This window comes from Hordeum vulgare, chromosome 7H, assembly GCF_904849725.1.
Source record: "Hordeum vulgare subsp. vulgare chromosome 7H, MorexV3_pseudomolecules_assembly, whole genome shotgun sequence".
NCBI classification, from domain to species: Eukaryota; Viridiplantae; Streptophyta; class Magnoliopsida; order Poales; family Poaceae; genus Hordeum; species Hordeum vulgare.
Window position 1 is genome coordinate 597692813 of NC_058524.1, and position 19771 is coordinate 597712583.

The 19771-nt window shown below is 44.4% G+C and overlaps 1 protein-coding gene and 2 pseudogenes across 1 annotated transcript; 1 reads left to right on the top strand and 2 right to left on the bottom strand.

Annotated features, from left to right (window-relative positions):
• Positions 1-1433: 1433 nt before the first annotated feature.
• LOC123409429 (peroxidase 2-like) lies at positions 1434-2930 on the bottom strand. Its single transcript, XM_045102337.1, has 2 exons — positions 2628-2930; positions 1434-2479 (listed from the first exon to the last, which is right to left on the bottom strand). Exons 1-2 carry the CDS (start codon positions 2844-2846, stop codon positions 1661-1663), a joined length of 1038 nt encoding a protein of 345 aa, XP_044958272.1. The 5' UTR covers positions 2847-2930; the 3' UTR covers positions 1434-1660.
• Positions 2931-7051: 4121 nt separating this feature from the next.
• Positions 7052-7866, top strand: LOC123413611 (annotated as a pseudogene).
• Positions 7867-13936: 6070 nt separating this feature from the next.
• On the bottom strand, positions 13937-14968 carry LOC123412731 (annotated as a pseudogene).
• Positions 14969-19771: the final 4803 nt, after the last annotated feature.

A 19771-nucleotide genomic window follows, 5' to 3' on the forward strand; every position in this document is an offset into this window, starting at 1 on the left:
GCAACTGTCATTCCACTGCGTGTTCTACTTAAATTTGAAGGATTTGAGTTCGTGCTAAATGCTTGAGTGTGTGCAAAATCATAATTGCCACGGTTGTTTTGTTATCCCCGTGCATATGCCCCCCCCCTCTTGCATATAAGGATTTGAGTTCGTGCTAAATGCTTGAGTGTGTGCAAAATCATAATAATAACAGGTTATTTCTTGCATATAAGATTGCAGCTACTTGTTCAGTTCTTTTTGAACTCGATAAGACTTGGTGAGAACGGTTTCATCGGCCATTATAGTAACAGGTTATTGCTTGGTCATATTGAGGTAATGTATAGGGGGTGTTTGTTTTCAAGGACTTTTTGGTGTAGGGACTAAAAAAAGTCCCAAAAAGTCCTATGTGAAACAAACAGGAGAGACTTTTAGGGACTAAAAGGGGGTATTTGAGATTATTTGAAGAAGTCCATATGGGAGGGTCTTTTTGGACTTTTTTGGCACTTTTTCCAACAATGCCCCTACTTTTAGCATGTCATTTAATAACTATTACTACATTACTAAGGGTAACATGATCTTTTTGCATGTCATTTAGTGACCTCTAGTCCCTATTTAGTCCCTGGAAACAAACGTGTAGGGACTAGGGACTTTTAAGTTGGGACTAAAAAAAGTCTCGGAACTTCTGAAACAAACAGGGCCATAATTTGACTTGAAGACTATCGACCGAGCAAAGTTAGCTCATTTCCATAACAACGGCGATACTGTAACGAAAAGGCCCCGTGTCGCTCCCACGAGCGGCCCGGGCGCAACCCTAGGCGCCGCCGCCGGCACATACTTCGTTGCACACCTCCCACACCGCCGCAAGAGGGTGTCGCCGGGCAAAGCCCACGCGTGCGTCGATGGCGACGGGGCTCTTCTCTCCCCTCCTCCGTGGGGCTCTTATCCCCCTCCGTACATGCATCGATGAACCAATACCTGCATTTGGCGTCGGGGCTTTGTCGGGGCTGTGCGGGATGCTCCCTGATCAATCCATGGCTTGACGGAGCCGTTGGTGGCTGGAAACACCAAATCCGACGACCGCGACAAACAGGCGTTGATCTGCAACTTTTCGACCGACCGAGGCAAGAGGAATTGGTGGAGGTCAATCTCGGGCATGTGGCAGCCCGCCGGCATGATCCCGACGTTTGGTATGGTTGGAATCATAGGTGGAGTATATTTTTGCTGAGTTAGATGAGAGAGAAGAAGAGAGAGAAGGAAAGCGGGCTCTTCGTGAAGAGCTAGCTCTAGCACGTGCTCTTAGGTGTTTTGTGAGAATAAAATATGGGCCATAGATGATAAAAATAGTACTCTTTTATAGCTAACTATTGTACAAACTAGCTATAAGATGACTTATAGCCAACAGTTGGCTATACTATTAACCATGCTCTTATGATTGTAGTGTCTCGGCTCATGACTCACGATAATGATGTTTGATGTTTCTAATCATTTGTAATACATTTGTAAAACCGTAATTTATTGCCTGTGATACATATATATATAGCCATAAAATACAAAACCAATGGGAATCAAAAGAATGGATAGAACCAGAAAAAACACAAGATTATTGAAGACACACTGCCAGGGGGCAAAGTTTCTTGGTTGGCATGCATATGCATGCACCGATGTATTACGTACGACTTGTTTAGTGGAGAGGGTGGCTGGCGATGCTGCACTTCTTCCTGATCCCGCCCTTGCTCCCGGCGGGCATGGAGAGCTTGCTGAGCTTGAGCAATGACTCGGCGAAGTCCCCGTCCCAGAGCGTGGCGTTGTCGGCGTACTCGTGGACGTGTCCCCTGGCCTCGGTGTGGGTCATGAGCTGCCAGTCGGAGTTGAAGCTGACGATCCTGGCGAGGTTGTTGTGGTAGAAGGTGTTGTCCAGGACGTCGCTGATCTTGCGCACCCGGCTGGTGAACCCCGGCATGAACCTGGCGACCGTCTCGTAGTCCTCGTCGCGGACGTTGTTGACGACGGCGGGGTTGGCGCCCTGGTGGCACTTGTGGTTGAGCAGGTTGCGGTAGGCCGGGTTGATCTGCTCCGGCGGCGCGGTGAGGCGGCCGGTGAAGGAGGAGCAGTGGCCGACGCCGATGGAGTGCGCACCGGACAAGATGACCAGCTCCTCCACGTCGAAGTCCTTGCGGGCGAAGTTGTCGATGAGCTGCTGCACGGTGAAGGTGGAGTCGGGAAGCTCCGCCTGGGCCTCGGCGGCCGAGGACACGAGGCCGTCCAGGCGCCCGGCGGGGACGTCGAAGTGGATGTTGCCATTGCTGAGGGCGCTTGCCGCGTCCCGGGCCGCGTAGATGAGGATATCGGAGCAGGAAACCACTCCCGGGCACCTGTGCTCCACGGCCGCCTTGATCTCCTCCAGGAGGTCGAACGCCGCCAGCCCGATGTTCACCGGCGCGTCCTTCTCCGGGTTAGGGTTCTGGGGGGACGCGTCGAGGAGGACGGAGGCATCGCAACCCTGCATGCATGTCATCGTTAATTAGGCACGGTTAGACACATACGTCAGCAACATAAGGAAACTCAGATGAAAATGAAAATGAAAGTGCCTAGAACTCATCTAAAAGAGATATAATTTGATCTCATCCACAGTGGCGAAATGTACGTACCCTGACGAAGCAATCATGGAAGAGGAGGCGGACGAGGGCGGCGCCGGCGCGGCGGTTGGTCTTGAGAGCCCTCCTGACGTGCCACTTGACGACGTTCTCCACGCCCCGGCACTTGTTGTCGTAGTACCCGACCACCAGCTCGCCGCCCTCCGCCGGCGCGGCGAGGAGCGCGACCTGGACGGCCACCAGGGCACACAGGAGAACCACCGCGAGCCTCATGTTTCCTGGACTATCGAAGCGAGAGAAGCTAGTTAGCTTAGCTTACCCTAGCTGCTTCGTTAGATGATGTGATGCTGTGGGCTCAAGGCTCGACGGGGGTATATAAAGCCGGGTTCGGCTAGTTTTTTAACGGTTGATGCGTGGTTTTCCGCACCTATTTTTATTCGAAGGAACGGTTCATGATTGAGTACAGCACCGAGAGCCACCGATAACGAGAGCCCAACAGGAATGTTACCACCGATTGTTATTTCATTTTTGATATGAACCATGCATGTACCCGACTTTGAAAATGTGACGCTGTGTGGTGGTATAAACAATACTATCTGCACGGGGTATTGCTGATCTGGTTACACGAAGATACAATACACATATGTACACCACACACACCAGAACACACCACTTGACCACTACACATCGATGATGGTCTGCAACCATCCAAACACCGGTGACCTGGCTCCGCTCGAACCTTCCCTTCTGTATGCATGTTCAAATGATAGATAGGAATATATACCGACCCGGCAGATATAATTAATTGATCTAAACGGTGCAATCCATCATTAGCCAATGAACAAGACAAGGCTACTACCAAGAACCAGAACGGGAGCTATCAACGGAGTGTTGCAACGTCGCGATCATGCATGCGTAAAAGAACAAAGGGATCGATCGGAAAGGTACGTAATCACGGAGACTGTCGGCTAGGCCGTCGTCCTACCCCTACCCAACCGATCCCCATGTTGACACTTTGACTCGAGAATCCCGTTTATCCTCTTAACAAAAGAACACATTTCCCATATGCACACGCGGCAACCTCCGTCTTCTCATCAACAATCCCCGCATGTTGTGCCATACGTTTGTTCGCGCGGCTCACGCAACGTAAAAACCACTTGTTTTACACCGTTCAACTACCTCGTCGTGCATATGATATGACACGCGAAATGAGGGAATAAACAAGCTACCACATGGCCCGGATAAATGTGCTGATCGTGCGCACCTACCACATGCATTCCTGCCACCCTAGAAGTCTTCGACCAGAGAGACGAACAGAGAGCCTTCTTGCCCTACTTTATTTCAGTTCCAGCTAGAAGACGATAAACGTATTCGGGTTGAAGAGAACTAGCTAGTACACGGAACACGCCACTTGCCCAACTTCCATGTATTATTCGCTAGCTGTTCCCGTAGGCGCACAGGCTAGCACGTTCATTGACCTTCCTTCTTCCTACCCAACCCTACTTTCCCTTAGTTTTATGTATATATGTATCATGAGGAGTGTGGTAGCCACTCGCTGTTATGCCAGTTACCCCTATATCCACGCCCTCGCTTCAGAATTATTTAACGAGATGGTGTTACAGCTCGTGGCACGTAGTTTTTCCGTTGACGTGATGAAGCACAAGTAGTTGAAGACACAACTGTCATATTGATTTTGTCAATTTTGGATCGAGACTTGTAAATGGTAAGAGTGAATTCCGGTTTTTACCCCTTGTTTTGATATATTTTTACAGTAATTACCTCATTTAACAGGATTTCATCCGTTTTACCCCATTTAACCAAAGTTCTGCCACAATTTAACCTATTTAAAATTTTGTGAGCGTCTTGAAGGGAAAGTCTCAATTGTCTTGCATACCAAGTCGATGATTTTTTATGTCTATATTGCTTCATGTTGAACCAGTCCTCGCAGCTTATCCCGACCCGAACGGCCCGATATGATCGCATCAATACAGTTCGTTCACGAAACCGGCCAATGCATAACTCGGTTTTAGCAGGGTGATACGTATACACGTGATCTTCTAAGAAGCATCTTAATTCTGCACGAATCAAACGCCTCATCGGTCAATGCATGAGTCACGAAAATTTAAGAATATACAAATTGCTATGATAGTGATGATCAAAATCATGTGGAAAAGGATACGAATGAGAGGGCAATAGACCCCCATCTATTGAGCACAACCTGATAGGGTCCAACTATATCGCTAAAATAGAAAGGACAACTAAGCATATCATGATGGTGTCACGTATATGCACACGCTCATGCCGACGTCGTCGAGCTTGACGGAGTCGTCAGACTCCATGGGATCGTATCTTGCCTTGATGTTGCGGCCATACAGCCCTACTCGAGAAGGTATGGAATCGCATCACCATCGCCATCATCGTTGCCTGACAATCCCTAACCCTATATTCAAGTGAGCCTGATGGGTGCGTGTAGTCGGAAATCTGGACGGGCGATGCAATCAATTAGGGGCGAGTGTGGCGCGGTCGACTTAAACATTGTACGTTGGACGTGATGCGAGCGACCTACATTAGATCGGGTCTGATCGAAAGAAGTTGTGATGACCGGTTCAGTAGAAAGAAAAATAGGCAGGAAAACAAGTTTAAGTGATTGAATGCTCATAAAGTTTTAAACGGAATAAATCGTGGTAGAACTTTTGCTAAATGAGGTAAAACAAATAAAATCTCACTAAATGAGATAATTAGTATCAAAACCGTTAAAATAAGGGGTAAAAAACGGAATTCACTCAAATGGTAATGACATGGGAGATTCTAAGTGGACCGATAGATTACAGAGGTTTCTTCTAAATACTAAAGTTCTTTTGGAAGGTTTAGAGCATCTCCAACAAGCGTCCAAAAACTACTCCATGGGTTAAAAGCGCGCGGACCATAGGTAGTATCATGCATGTCAACTAAGCAATTTTGATGAGGTGACATAGAATTAAATGAAGAAAGAGAGGGTTGAGTATACTATGCATTACGGCTGTAGTATCATACGCTAATATCATAAGCATGATATTAGTATATGATACTCCCCATTACAACCAGCCTTAGCCGATTTATAAACAACTACTTTACTCCGGTGCTATCCAGCTCATCGGGCAAACCATACAGCGTGGACAACTAGCTTTTTTCAGAGAAAGAAAAAAACACGGCAAGCCTCCCGACCACGGTTTTGGGTACCGAGCGAGAAAAACGGATACCGGGCGGTACCCGTGATTCTCGCTACCCCTTGAAAATTGGGCATCCCGAGCAAAAAAAAAATCAAATTTTTGAAATTTTTGAATTTGAACGCTGAAACAATAGCTAAGTAAGGTCCAATCTCATGTAAATCATGGTAGTTCTTTTGCTGTGGTGGTTAAAGCTTAATGCTAGTCGACGTCAGGTCACGCGTTCGAGTTCCAATTCGCGCATGTTTTTTGCGTTCTCTAGTATTAAGTTGACGAAATCTAAAAAAGAAAATTTGCCAAAAGCAGGGATTGAACCTACGACACAGCAAGTACTTAGAGCAAGTACAATAGAGCTGAGTCAGCTGGCTATAAGGAATAAAGTAGTATATTTTTGCTTAGTTGGAGGATAGGGAAGAGGAGAGAGAAGGTAAACGGACTCTTAGTTAAGAGCCAACTCTAGCACGTGCTCCTAGGCATTTTGTGAGAATAAAAGGTGGGTCGTATAATAAATAAGTAGTACACTCTTCTAACCAACTATTGTACATGTTAGATATAAGATGGGCTATAGGTGACATGGCATGAGCTTACAACCGGCAGCCGGCTCTATTATTATACTTGCTCTTAACAGCAGGCTAGTTACCACTGTGACAGGAAACGGCTCATGTTCAACCAGCGTACAATAGCTATCCATTACATGCTTGAAAATTTTGGATTCAAAATTCGTTTAAAATATTTCAGTTGGTATTTGAACGGTATTTCACGTATCCACGGTATCCGCATATTCCGGCGCCCCTCGGTAAAAAAGTGCAGCCCGGTAACCAAAATCTTGCTCCCCACCTGTTGAAAAAACAACTCTTTTGTTTTCCACTTTAGCTATACGTAAGTCCTTCGAAAGTTAAATTTGGGTCAGTCAATTTTTTTGGCTGTTCTTTTTTTACTGACCCCTGTTTTGGATCAGTCAATTCTTTCACGCGATGCCTTTGTTTGGCCAATCTAACTCCTGAGCCCTCCTCTTTCTCTTTCTTTAGAACATCTCCACACCTCCCTCCTCCCACTTTCCCCAACAACCCCTTGAGGGCCATTTTTCTGCGTCGGTTGTAAAAGAATGCCTAGCCGTGCACCTAGAAGCTTATTTTTCGTTGGATTTGGCTAAAGTTTCAGCCAGCGCTCCGAGGCGGACCCAATGCGTTCGGGGCGAGCTGGGAAGACCGGCGTTATTTTTCAGCGTGCAATTGGCCCACAGTCAGTCACATTTTCCCTCGGTCTCCCCTATTTGCCGTCGTCAGCAGTCCAGCTCCAGGACCTAGCCACAACAATGGCGCGCTTGGTGATCATCCTCAGCTCCGAGTTCCCGGACCCGCAGGAGGACTACCGGGAGGAATAGCAGGACGACGCCGCCGACGCGTCGGGCGATAGCTTCGAGATCGCGTTCGCACGCAGCTGTCACCTACGGGCGGGAGCACCCGGCGGAGGCGCTCGCGGACGACCTCTTCATGCACGGCCGCATCCTACAGGCCTACCCGGTGTTCCACCGTCGCCAGACCCACGACGACGCCTCAACCTCGTCCGCCACGACGCCACCCTCGTCGGACAAGTCCACGGGCACGGGCGAGGCCACGCGCCGGTTTCACCTGCGCGACATCCTCGGTTCCAGCGGCCGCTCCCATAGCGACAGCAAGGAGAAGTTCATGTTCCCGCAGACCACGCTCCCGCCAAGCCCAAGCCCAGCGCGCAGGCTCTTCTACAGCAAGCCCGACACCACGGTCGGCCCCGGTGGCGAGAGGACGACGACCAACACAAAATGTCCTACCTGCCCTACCGGCTGGCCATCGTCGGCTTCTTCGCCACCGCGCCCACCGTCGCAAAATCCCACGCCACCCTGCTCAAGTCCGACGCCACCTCCTTCACTCCCTGGAACCAGCTCCTCACCTCCTACTCTCTCACCCCTCTTGGCCTCGTCGGCGCGTGCCAGGTGTTCGACCAAATTCCCCACCCGGACGCCGCCTCCTTAAAGCAAGTACAATAGGATGATGTAGGCGGGCTGTAAGACTTAAAATAATATATTTATGATGACTTGGAAGAGAGAGAAGAGGAGAGAGAAGAGAAGCGGGCTACAAACTAACAGCCGGCTGTAACACATGCTCCTAGACACTTTGTGAGAGAGAATGATGGGCCTTGTATCAATAAAGTAGTACTTATTTACATATAGCTATTGTACTTGTGGGCTATAAACTTGGCTATAAATGACGTGTCAATATCATATAGCCAGCAGGTGGCTGTACTATTAACCATGCTCTTAAAATCCCTCGTTTAGTGGCTGGGGGCGCAACGACTGAGAAACTCACCCCCAGAGCAAAATTAGGGTCGGCAAATCTCAGTCCAGCGCAGAAATCGTCCCTAGTGTGGCACAACGGCTGGAGATGCTCTTATCTTATACTACTTGACCACGGATTGATGACGAGATGCACATACATATTATTTATTGTGACAGATGCATGTAGAACACAATGTCATATAGTCTCTCACTTTGTCACAAACCCTTGCCTATTTGTTTTTAATTTTTTGGTCCCCCAAAACAACCTGCCCCTTGCTTCCATATCCCTCTCCAACAACTGTCATATCTACCTTCAACTATGTTGATGTTGCTTCCTTGTTGTGATTTCCAATCATGTTACTTTCAGTTATGTCTTTGCATGCATTCTCCAACTATTGAGGTGGTTCCCATCATCTAATTCGGCTCCAAGAAGCACATGCCCCTGTAGACCAAAAATGTTATATTTTTCTACCTATAAATCTGAAAGAAAAACATAATTGTGCTCATGGTGACATCCAGCTGTTTATTAGTAAAGCGTAAGCATTTTGACGTGTGCAAAAAGAAAAACAAGTCCAACACCCAATGTATTACACTTAATTTGTTTTTTCACTAATGAAGTACCGTTGACTCGTTTCACATGAAAATTGTCAAGCATGCTTGTTAAACTAATATGAGCATCTAAAAACATATATTTTTAATTGATTGTTTATTTGGAAATTTATGCTCCCCAAAGGCAAAACGGCCCTCTCGTATGTGAGCTAGAACCTCAATGGGATTTATGCTGGATATTCAACATCATTGTAAAAATTAGTTTTTTTGTGGCACTGTTGTCAACCTCTCTTGTTAACGTTGCCTCTGCCCTATCCAGGATTGAGTCATGTTCTCTCGCCTTTTTCCATCTCCTTGCAGTAGTTGTTTGTGCACATTCTTTTGTCGGCTTGGTGACTACCCTTTATCAAGTCACATTCTTATCTCGTTATGGCAATGGTTTTCAAGGGAGTACGTTCCCATATCACATATGTGAAAGATATATTTACAAGCAAGTAGATGTACCAAATAAGAAACAACTATTTTGTTGATTCTCATCCATGAACTCACAAAATCAATTCCGCCAAGATAGCTAATGGATTCCAACAGTATATAGAAAAAGAGGTTGCCAAATCTCAGTCAACTAAGACTAAACAAGTCTTAGTTGATGCTATATTCGTAAGATCTTACATGGAGATTTGTGGATTTCTTTCTTCTTGTTTATATGCTCTATTACTTGACCGGGGCATGGTTAAGTCTCTATGATCTAGCCACACCCATAGAAAAAGGAAACTGTTTGCATAGCAAATTTCCATTCAAAATACTGAGAAATGGTAAAATAGAATCAATAGGAAGGGGACGGGACACAAAAATTAATCCAATAAAGAAGCTACTTTTACAGAAGTAGTCAACGAACTATTGCCTCATTGCGTAACTCATTGTGACACACACTCTTCACTAATAGGTCTGATGTGCAGTACCTTTTGGGATTTTTGGTTCCGTTCTTCTCGGAGCGCAGTTGCCATGTTTCTTTGAGATAATATTACTCAAACATGTAGGGGTAGTCTGATATATAGAGGCAAAATCACATGATTTAATTTGGGTGGTCATGCATGCATAATCAAGTGCACTATCCTGAAACTGAAATCAACGTTCGCATACAAGAGTAAGCAACTCACCTCTATGACACATCAATAATAAACCAACACTTCATTTTGTGGTCTATCGCTGGCCTACGGCGACAACCCAAAGTTATCATAGAATCATGCTCTAACTACCATCATGCTGGTATGTACAGTCTAGAACATGTACATGGACTTGTAATGAGGATGCAAAAAGGAGTAAAATCGGTCTTTCTACCTCAAGGTACCTATATACATCTAATTAGAATTCATATTTATTTTTGACAAGTGAATTCATATATCCTCTAAGTGTGTAAAACTGAACTGAAATGCCATCAGTACACTACACTGAGAGGTGGATTATGTAGAAGTATTGACACCTTACAAATGAACAGCCATGGTTAATGTATTTGGAGGAGATCCAGGCAAAGTTAACTGATATCACATGACCATGATAAGCACCCAACAAAGTTTACAGTTGACAAATCACTAAACTAAAAGGAAAATCTAATATGACCTACCTCATCTTCGGCTAACCATATCACTCGCGGAATCATGTTGCAACCAGAAGGTATGACACACACCGGTAAATTTGATCCAGCACAGTGCACTACCAATACTATTGTAAAATACCATATACATTCTAGAGAGCCACTTCCACAAAGGAGAAAGTCAAGAGTATTTTTAGTCTGAAGAAGAAAGGACAATTTTTTTCTTTATGACCCACACTACCATTTAGCAAGCAACCAGGTTGAGCTATTTGGAACCTACATACTCAAGAAACAAGTTTAATCTCCTTTCATTCTCACAACCAACAGATTAATAGATAATTGCCATAAATGGAACCGTTGTACTTACATGTTTGAAAGAAGAAGATATATATGAATGTTTCTTCATAAATAAGAACTGCACAAATATATTACAATAGAGTTAGCTTAACTGATCTTTCAAACAAATTGAACTTCAATGTGAATCAGAGCAGATATATACTTTTAACTGTCAGAATAGTGCACATTACTTACCTGCATTTTCTTCTCACAAATATTTTAAATCAGGATCACCGTTAACTAATGTATGATTGTTCACTACATATTGGAAGCAGAAGCAGTTGATACCTGATAACATCATACAATGATCCAAGCAATAACACATGTAGCCCACTCTATAAAAGTTGTTGCTTCACATATGCAGTAACGGGGTGGTGAGAGGATTGATATAAACAAGAAGTTTAATTTATATTATACAATAAAATCTATACTTGGAGAAGGAATTTTGTTATCAAACCAAACATGTAATTAGATGATATGGTAATAACTACACAGACAATGGCGGACGCATCAGGTGTGCATCTACCTGATGCTGACGTGACTAAGAAAATACACAGCCTCACGCACCTACTTCTAAAGCCGTTGATTGCTTGAAACATGCGGGCAGCATATCAACTAAAGTGAGTGTGGGCAGCAAGCACGAATATATACCATGGTGGCGGTGAACTGAAAAGCCATGGATCAATTTGTCTCTGCAGATTAGAGCGGCAACACGGGAGATGCCTTTGCACCATTGAGGTAAACCTGATTGGTCTTCTTTTTTTGGATGCTTGACTGATTCTTGCATGTGGCGTATCCCTTCAGCGACCTTTTTTGGCATCGTCAAGCTGATGTGGTGCAGCGGCCATACTGTCATGTAGAGCCAGGCAACTCCAAAGCTGGCAGTGCTGCCGAACAAGCTCCTCCTCAGAGCATCCGAGCTCTTCGTCACCGCTGCAACCACCCATACTCTCGCTGTCAGATTGCTCGATGTCGCAGCCACCTCCAATGAGATCCACGTCGCTGCGACGCGCCGACGCCTCTCACCCTTGCCGTCGTGATCGAGGGCTGCGCGGCCTCGCTGCCCTTGCCGATGACGCCGTTGCCAGACTCCTCTGAAACCGCACGCGCAAGGCCGTCTTTGAGGAGATCGGATTGGGAGAGAGCGGACGGAGACGAGATCGGGAGAGAGGACAGAGACGAGATCAGGATCGAGGGGTGGGCGATATGGAGGCGTGGGAGGTTGTTTTTCTTTTCGTTTTTACCAGAACGTGGGTGCGCGGTGGGTTGGTTTCCAGATTATATTTATCGTGCGACCCTGAGATTTTTTTCTGTCGATGGTTGTCGTGGATGGGAGATGGTCGAACCATCACGACGATGATAGATTCCCCTTTAATAATAGAGATGTATTCTATTTCTATGTGTTTTTGCTTTAAAAAATTTATATTCTTTATTAGTTCGTTTTCCTTTTTTTTATGTTTCTGGGTATATTTGGGATGTTGGGTGAGTGTAAATGTATACATAAAATACTATACAATAAATGTGAAGGCGAGCACTATTGTATGATTATTCTTTGCATAAAAGCACCGCAATTCAGGTGCAAAATTGTGTGATGTTTTTTGTTACATTATGTTTTTCTTGAAAGACAATATATTCCTTGTTAGAAAACTATTTCTTTAAAAGTTTCACTATTATATTGTTATTTCTTGCATATTACTAAAAAATCAATTTCTACGAAAGTTGTGTGCATCTTTTGCCATTATTTTATTTATTCATATATCATTTTTTAAAGCTAATACCAATTCACTAAGTTATTGATCCTTTAAAATTCTGATTTTTTGAATTTTTTTTAGTTTTTATTTTCTTCTTAAACAGTAATATCAATGTAACTAATTCATTAGTCCTTGCAAAAACTTCATTTTCTAGCTCTTAAAGTTTTGTACTAGTGTTTTAATTTTTTTGTATTTTTCTCTTCTTATTAACGGGTAAAACAAGTGTCACTGATTCATTAATTTTTTTAAATTCCATTTTGATTTTTTCTTTAGTTTTCATTTAATTTTGTTTCTTCCTTAAGGGTAATACCAATGCGACCAAATCATACTTACTTAGTAAACTTCTTATTTGCAAAAGTTATACCATTATATGCTTGGTTAAAATACAAACAGGGCTAGTAAACTTCTTAGTAAGTCTTTGGTTAAAATTAGTTTGGTGTTAGTCATGAGTTAGAAACTAACTCTCAGTTCTAGCTAAGTTAGAGTATCACAAACAGGGCCGATGCGTAGGAGTGTGGCTCTCTAGCTGTTGGCGTCTCCGGACGCTCTTACGAAGCGGCTGCAGCTCGATGATGCATATGTTGCTCCTCCTCTTGTTGTCAGACTTCTTGCTGGTTGTGGCGTATTTGAGCTGGCTATCAATGGGTTTGGTGCGAGTTGTTTTTTAGAGATAGCTTAACAGGCTTGCTGCCTGGTGGGTTTGGTGCGAGTTGTGCATGAAAGGTAGCGCTTTCACTCGCTTCATGCCAGACGGAAGACCCTACTCGCCTCAAGCGCTTCCTTAATGTGCCGGCCCATGGAGGAGCGTTGGCTTTTTTTTTCATCGTTTATTATTTATATTTATATTTTAGAAATGGGAAAATATTTTTAATTGAAAATTATTGCATTGTGAAAAAATGTCCGTGCAACTTTTGTAAAACGTTAATAGTGGTAAAAAAAACTTTCAGGCATTTATAAAACTTACAAAATGTAAAAAAAAAATGTGCGCTCACCTTTTTTTAATTAATTGAACCATTAGCCAAAAAAGTGTGATATTTAAAATGTTATACAGTGTTAATGTAAATATTTGTGTAAGTCATACAAAACATGTCCTACCATTCAAAAAATGCAAGTGACCATATAAAATGTTCACTGGTTAGTGCAATTAATAGATGCTTGTTGTAGATCTTTTCAGCACTTAAAAAAAAATATGTAGATGGAAATTGTACGTGTTGCTTTGCCAAATTTGAATTCTCAAATTTGCTCCTGCTGCCGCACTCATGATTTGGTATCAGACAATTTGAGGTTCGGCCATACATACCCAGATGAAGACAGTACATTGACTGATTTTAAACAACGGCGCCATATTACAGAAGTCAATTTTTATATTATAGTAGTTCTCCGTCATTCTTTTTCAATTCAAAGAGTATAAATACTATTCAAACAGCAGTCTTATGCGCGCCAAAATATGAGTGCGAAATAGGCATGTCGGCAATCACAAACATTTTAATAAAAGTTGGACAGTAGTTGATAATTTGTAAAAAGATAAACATAAGTTTTACAGCTCATGCATATGATAAGGTGGAGAAATACTAAAACGCATAGATTAAATTGGAATTTGAGCACCTAGCCCCGCTTCAGTTCCTTCTCCCACGCATGGAGATGACAATGCTAGTAACTGCGGAAGGGCAGCTCTCTTCCAGATGCTTATACCCCTCCGACGCCACCACAGCATCAAGGATAGCAGGAGTGCTGACAATGAACTCGACGCACTTGTCCTTAAGGTGCGAGCAGTTGTGCTGCTCAGCCTACGCCAATGTCGTCGCTGCCGTGTCAACGGTGATGCCACCAGAGAGCTTGCCCTCGCAGATCACCTTGAGCCTCTCGTACCTGTCAGCTGCCGCAAGCAGATGCTGAGCCATCGTTGCCACGGCCTCCAGCTCCTGATCAAGTTCAGGCACTGTGTCGGTGTAGACAAAGCCAAGCAGCGCCCTGAACACGGCCGACTCCGTGTCCTTGATCTCCACGCTCCGCGAGCACGTCTCCTTCATGTCTCCAAAGAACTCTGCCATAAAAACCGGGGACCTCGCCGCCAGCACGAGCTTGTGCGCGGGGAACCACTCGCCAGACACGAGAAATGCAACATCAGATGCGGCGCCGCTTCGCAACAGTTCACCAAAGTGCTCGTGCAAGTTGGATGGTGGCATGGACAGCGCTTCTTTAACTGGGATGGTTGGCACCGGTAGTTCCTTGAGCACCGTGATTGTGCATTCCACGATCAGAGTATCATCCTCGAGGTAGCCCGATGCCACTAGATCACATCTCTTCCCAAGATCAACAAAAACTGTAGGTGAGCTACCGTTGGGGCGCTTGAATGCTCCTGACTTGCTCTTTCTTTCAGATGGTTCAGCTACGCCTCTCGGATCAACCAGTCGACAGCTTAGGTTCGCCCTCACGATGGGCGTACGGGCTTCACTGATAAAGGCAAGGCCTACTGCCACCAACTGCCCTGCGGGGTAAATACGGATCTCCCACACATAGCCATCGACGTTCCATCTGGATTTGATGGAATCGCTGGTAGACATGGCCGACGTGGTGCAAAAGCCACGGATCTTGAGCTGCTGGACCGAGCGTGCAGCATCAGTGAGTTCTGTGCATGCATTAGACATGGCGGTGGTGGAGACTAAGGATGTGAGATTGTGAGATTACTGTGGACTGGAGTGCTATGCAATTTATACAACAAAGGTGGCGCTTCGGGTAGAGTGGCCAGCATGCATGGACTCGGGTAGAGTGGTCAGCATTCATGGATAGCATGCATACTACTGGACGTTGGAAGTTGCAAACTCTCTCTATATCATCAATACAGAATACTCACTTACATCAGCATTTTTTTTTTCCGAAGACCAAACATCAGCATTTACCAACTCTTCTCGCCTTCTCGAGGACTCGTCGTGGCTGTGGCCAACATGCAGCTGTTGGAAGGATATCGCGATTTTTAGTTTGAGAAAAAGATTACTTTCCCGCAATGATGGTTGCATGCATTGTTCTCCCATTCTCTCTCCCTGTCCCCAATCAAAATACATGCCTTCCATTTTATTTTATTTTTGATAATTTAGATGATTCATCCTGTTAAACCAACATTTTGTTATTTTGTACGCTTTTGAATTCCCGACGATAAAACTTTGAAAAACAAGACCAATGTTGGATGCATTTCGAACTAATTTAAATTGCATTGTTTTAATTAAAAAAAGCACACGTTAAATATTTTCTGAAACTGACTGAAATAACTGACATATGTGTTAAATGTTTTGAATTTGATTAAAATGTGACTAATTTTTTCAAATACCAATAACATTCCAGTCATTTATCACAAGTTTAGTCCCACAAACTTCACGTTATTTCCTGAAATAAACAATTTAAGTACCATTAGACAGCTCTCGCTTCACAAAATTCACTTGCCTTCACGCTGAAGGAGATAAAGCTTGTGAGGGCCGAGAGGAATCAGCTGAAACTGGAGAAAACCCATTTCAAACAAGACGCTAGAGGAAGTTAATCCTTCAGACAGAGAGAGAGAGATGTGAGATGTAGGTAGTTTGTTTGATGATGGCCTTTGTGAAGATGAACTGCTAGCTATAATACTGACTTTTGTGGAGTTTGTGAACATGTAGGTAGTTTGGTTGACGCTGAACTTTTGTGAAGTTGAAACTAGTAAGTTTAAATTGCGTTATATAAGGACTAGGTTTAAATTGCTGCATATAATTTTGTTTTATTAGCAAAAAATCATATTGTTGGCGTTGGAGAACAAGGCACGGCAGTGATAACATTGTTTAGAGTTGATCAACAGAAGCGAGAGACAATGAACATAATAAATGAGTAGTAAAATCGTGACCCTTTATTGATGATTTAGTTAGACAATATATATGCCCCGTAGGGATGTGATGGTATAGGGGGGACGCGAGTAGCGTAGGTTTGTGAGATCAAAGGGAGATTCGTCCATTACCAATAGGCAACCGTATGGCAGTTAGCAAGGGGAGATTATGTTCCATTTAATCATGTGTTTAATTCTAACATAGATCCCAAATATATTTGAGGGACCAATGATGTATGCTAGGTTGGTGGTATCGGTACGCAACCGAATTATCACAGATGGAAAATACTTGATAGCTTTTCTGGTATCAAAGAGAGAGGGGAATAATATTAGAGCTCTTTTACCGTACCATGTAATCAATACTGACGGTTCATTCTTGTAAATCCAACGTCCCAAAGAAATTTATACTGCTCGAATCAGCTTTGCAGTACAGCTTGCACTACTCGGTTCAACACGAGCAGTATATGTGATTTGAGGGCAATTTCAGATGATATTTAATTTCCAGCTCGTTAGACAGATTGAGGCGATCAACCTGTTCTTCCTCTCATCTTCCTCCGCGAGGCCATATCCTGTCCCTTCCTCGGCCTGCCCGTGCTCGTGGACCAGGCGCTTGGCAGCATTGCGCGGGTCACGTCCGACGTCTCCTACGTACATCATTTTCCTCTTCATTGCCAAGCCGTATTAGATGCACTTACATTAATCGTCGTGGCCTGGTTCATGACGGTGGTGCTGAAACCACCGATCGTCGTTGTCGAGCTTGCCGTCATGAACAAGAAGGCCATATAAGAAATACGACATCCCCACCACGGTTCTCGGGCAGCGGGACGTAGCCGACATGACAGGCACTCACGGTCATGGATAATTTAGTGTTCATCTTTATAGAGTTGGCCATGTCCAATCAAGGTAATTGATGTGGGAGCCTGCAAGGTCTACAAGAGGAGCATGACAGACAACCAAATGGACCGAGCGAACTAATGCAGCGGCAGCGGCAAGAGCGGTCGATGGGAGTTGGACTGCCGGCTGGGCGCGCTATACGAGGGACGGCGTGTCGGGATTAAGGTGGAGCTTGGCTCCTTGAGGCGGTGGCGGGAGGCAAGATTGCTCCGCGCGCGATGGCGTTTTCTCTCGACGGTGTTGAAAGATTCGAGATACAATGAAGAGTTTTAATCTAAAGATTAGGGCCTAAACTACCCTTAGGAAATCAATGGCAAAGATTAGATACACTAGTGGGGACAGGGCCTATAGCCCCGACCCGTAAGGGGCTTTAGTCCCGGTTCACCAACCGGGACTAAAGGGGCGGGACTAAAGGCCTAACCTTTTCGTCCCGGCCCTCTTACACGCCGGGACTAAAGGTGCTCCACGTGGGCGACTCGTAGCGCCCCAGGGGCAGGCCCTTTAGTCCCGGTTCGTTACACGGTCCGGGACTAAAGATTTTCAGATTTTGCTGGCTTTTGGGTTTTTTTTGAATGAAATTATTTTTGGGTTTTAGGGTTTTAGGGTTTAGGTGTTCAGGAGATTAACGTGATGCCTCGTTTTGTGTTCGGGAATTAGTTTTCATATAATTTAAAATAGAAATAATTATGCATATATATATAAGATTAACTTATCTTACAAGCGATCATATATATACAATTATATGGAGATCTGAATTATCGGGACTAGAGCCCGTCTATTCGATTACATGGACGAACATCAGTAATGGCCCTTAGCTACACTAAATCGTCCTTTGTCTTCTATAGCTTCCGTCCTCAGAAATCCGGCAAGCTCCTCTGCAACAGCAATCGCGCGTTGCTCTGGTAGGACCTTCGTCCTCATGGCCGTGTGCTATATAAGAAGAGAAGATGAATATGAATATCAATCATGATAACAAAGAATGACAGGTAAAAATAGAGGTGTGAATGTTCATTGCTTACGTCGAATCTGTGCTCCTTGAACTCAGAGGTAAACGTGCGAATGGTCTCGCAAACATAGTATCCGCATAGATGCGTTCCCCGTGGCTGCTGGTCGCACTTTACGAGAATGAAATATATATAATAAAAATAATAATCTAGCATCATAAATGTATTGACAGTTAATAGAAGTATATCATACTACTACTTACCTGAGCCGCTCTAAAGGTCGGCTTCTCAGGAAAGTTATCGGGAGTCACGCACTTGAACCGATTCCAAACCCTGCCCGATAAGGATAATGATTTGCTAAGTTTTTCATTAATTGATATATCAGAAAATCATCGAAAGAGACCGATAGAGCGCAAGAATGATTAAAATTACCCTTGGAGCATGTCCTGCAGGCTTTGGAACTGTTCCAAGGGTCTCGATAATGGGTCGAAGGCATCAACTCTTCCCTTATCAATTTGAATATATATATATATATATATATATATATATATATATATATATATATATATATATATATATATGTGTGTGTGTGTGTGTGTGTGTGTGTGTGTGTGTGTGTGTGTGTGTGTGTGAGTAACTTATCAATTACACTTATAAGTGAATGGACACAACAGAGTAAAGACCCTCACCTGAAGTTGTATGGAAACAGTATGTGGTCACAGAAATTTTTATCTCTTAGAAACCTTAGAAGGTTTTCCTCCGTCTCCTTGGGATAATTAGTTAGCGTCGCTATATGTATTTTATCTGGATCAATAAACCCAATATTTATGATGCTCTTACTTTTACACTCCAGAATCTTCATTCTGCATAATAGAGTACAAGTTATATAGAGACAATGAATTCAAATAACTAAACAAGTTATATGTAGACAACGAATTGAAAAACTTACAGACAATAGCAACTCATAAGCGATTTGTCGAGGGCGTCGCCATTGTACATCTGGAAGAGTTCATCAAAGTCGATATGGATTTCTTCGGAGCGGCCGTAGTACTCCTGTGGGACACTCAGCACGATCATCGTTCTCCCATTCTTTGATTCACTTAAGTACCATTTATGCAAGTAACGCATATTTGTTGGGAGATCATCTTTGCTGACCAAAGGTGTTGGGGAACGTCGCATGGGAAACAAAAATTTTCCTACGCGCACGAAGACCTATCATGGTGATGTCCATCTACGAGAGGGGATGAGTGATCTACGTACCCTTGTAGATCGTACAGCAGAAGCGTTAGTGAACGCGGTTGATGTAGTGGAACGTCCTCACGTCCCTCGATCCGCCCCGCGAACAATCCCGCGATCAGTCCCACGATCTAGTACCGAACGGACGGCACCTCCGCGTTCAGCACACGTACAGCTCGACGATGATCTCGGCCTTCTTGATCCAGCAAGAGAGACGGATAGGTAGAAGAGTTCTCCGGCAGCGTGACGGCGCTCCGGAGGTTGGTGATGACCTTGTCTCAGCAGGGCTCCGCCCGAGCTCCGCAGAAACGCGATCTAGAGGAAAAACCGTGGAGGTATGTGGTCGGGCTGCCGTGGAAAAGTCGTCTCAAATCAGCCCTAAAACCTCCGTATATATAGGTGGGAGGGAGGGGAGGAGGCAGCCTCAAAACCTAAAGGTTTGGCCGAAATTGGAGGTGGAGGAGTCCTACTCCAATCCTACTTGGAGTAGGATTCCACCTTCCCACTTGGAAACTCTTTCCACCTTGTGT